The 1,064-nt window shown below is 35.8% G+C and overlaps 1 protein-coding gene across 1 annotated transcript in view; it reads left to right on the top strand.

Moving 5' to 3' along the window:
• Positions 1-665: 665 nt before the first annotated feature.
• The window catches only part of LOC107580180 (hepatoma-derived growth factor-related protein 2-like), a 1,899-nt gene continuing 1,500 nt past the window's right edge, over positions 666-1,064 (top strand). Inside the window, exon 1 of the mRNA XM_016265916.1 lies at positions 666-916. Within this exon, the coding sequence (XP_016121402.1) occupies positions 845-916 (72 nt within the window). The 5' untranslated portion in view covers positions 666-844. The remainder of the gene's footprint in view (positions 917-1,064) is intronic.

Below are 1,064 nucleotides of genomic sequence, written 5' to 3'. Positions count from 1 at the left end.
AAAAAAAAAATCCACAGAATTCCAAAATAGTTAGTCATTTTTCAGCTTTACACTCCAGTCCCATTCACTATATTTATTTATTTATTTACTATTTTATGAAAATAATATCTTAAAAAATTGACTTCTAAATTCTACAGATGATACAGGTGGGAAACAAAACAAAAAAAAATCATCCAATGTTTTGCTCCAGTCTCCACAGTCTCCATTCACTTTAATTATATATATGTAAGATGTCATTATACAGACTCTGAAACAAATCTTTTTATAAGAAATAAATACATATGTTTAATATTTACTGTTTTATTTAAAAATCTTAAGCGTGAGTATATGCCAAATATTTATTCCTCAAAACAACTTTAAAAAAATAATAGTAAAAATACTTTAAAATAATCGATCGGGAATTAATGTATATTATTTTAGATAAAAAACATTCATAAAAGTGCAGTTACATTCCAGTGAATGCATCTTGAATAGATGTTTTGATACACAAACATGAAATAGTTTTTATGTTCTTCCAGTTTCATGTTCAAAACCGTCGTTTCATAATCAAGTCGGAGCGAATGTGACTATAACACTATTAAATTGAAGTCTTTAGCGGCGCACACATTGTACATTCTTATTGGTGGACACAAAGAGTGACAGTCCGTTCCTCCAATCATCGATCTCAAGAGAGGCGGAACTTCCGCTGACAAAAGATGGAATGAGCGGAAACCGCTGCAGAAACCAACCGCCTTTCCTCGCGTACTGTATCTGGAGCAGGTCTCGCTGTCTGTCGGCCTGAAAAACGGACCGCGGACGAACACAAACGAGCAGAACGAGGAGCGGTGCACAGAGGGACGACAAGATGCCGCACAACTTCCGGCCCGGGGATATTGTCTTTGCTAAAATGAAGGGCTATCCCCACTGGCCGGCCCGGGTGAGAGCACACACCCCCACCAGCTTCACCTCAGCGCCTAGCCATTTACGCATCATATGTATATATATATAGTTTTTGCAAACAAACTCGAATTATATATTACTTCAGAGTCTAAACATCTTAATTATGTGTTTATTTCATATTATTA

The sequence above is a fragment of the Sinocyclocheilus grahami genome, unplaced genomic scaffold (assembly GCF_001515645.1).
Source record: "Sinocyclocheilus grahami isolate Dianchi unplaced genomic scaffold, SAMN03320097.WGS_v1.1 scaffold26362.1, whole genome shotgun sequence".
Lineage (NCBI taxonomy): Eukaryota > Metazoa > Chordata > Actinopteri > Cypriniformes > Cyprinidae > Sinocyclocheilus > Sinocyclocheilus grahami.
Note: the sequence above shows the minus strand (reverse complement) of the source record. Positions and strands in the feature narration are given on the sequence as shown.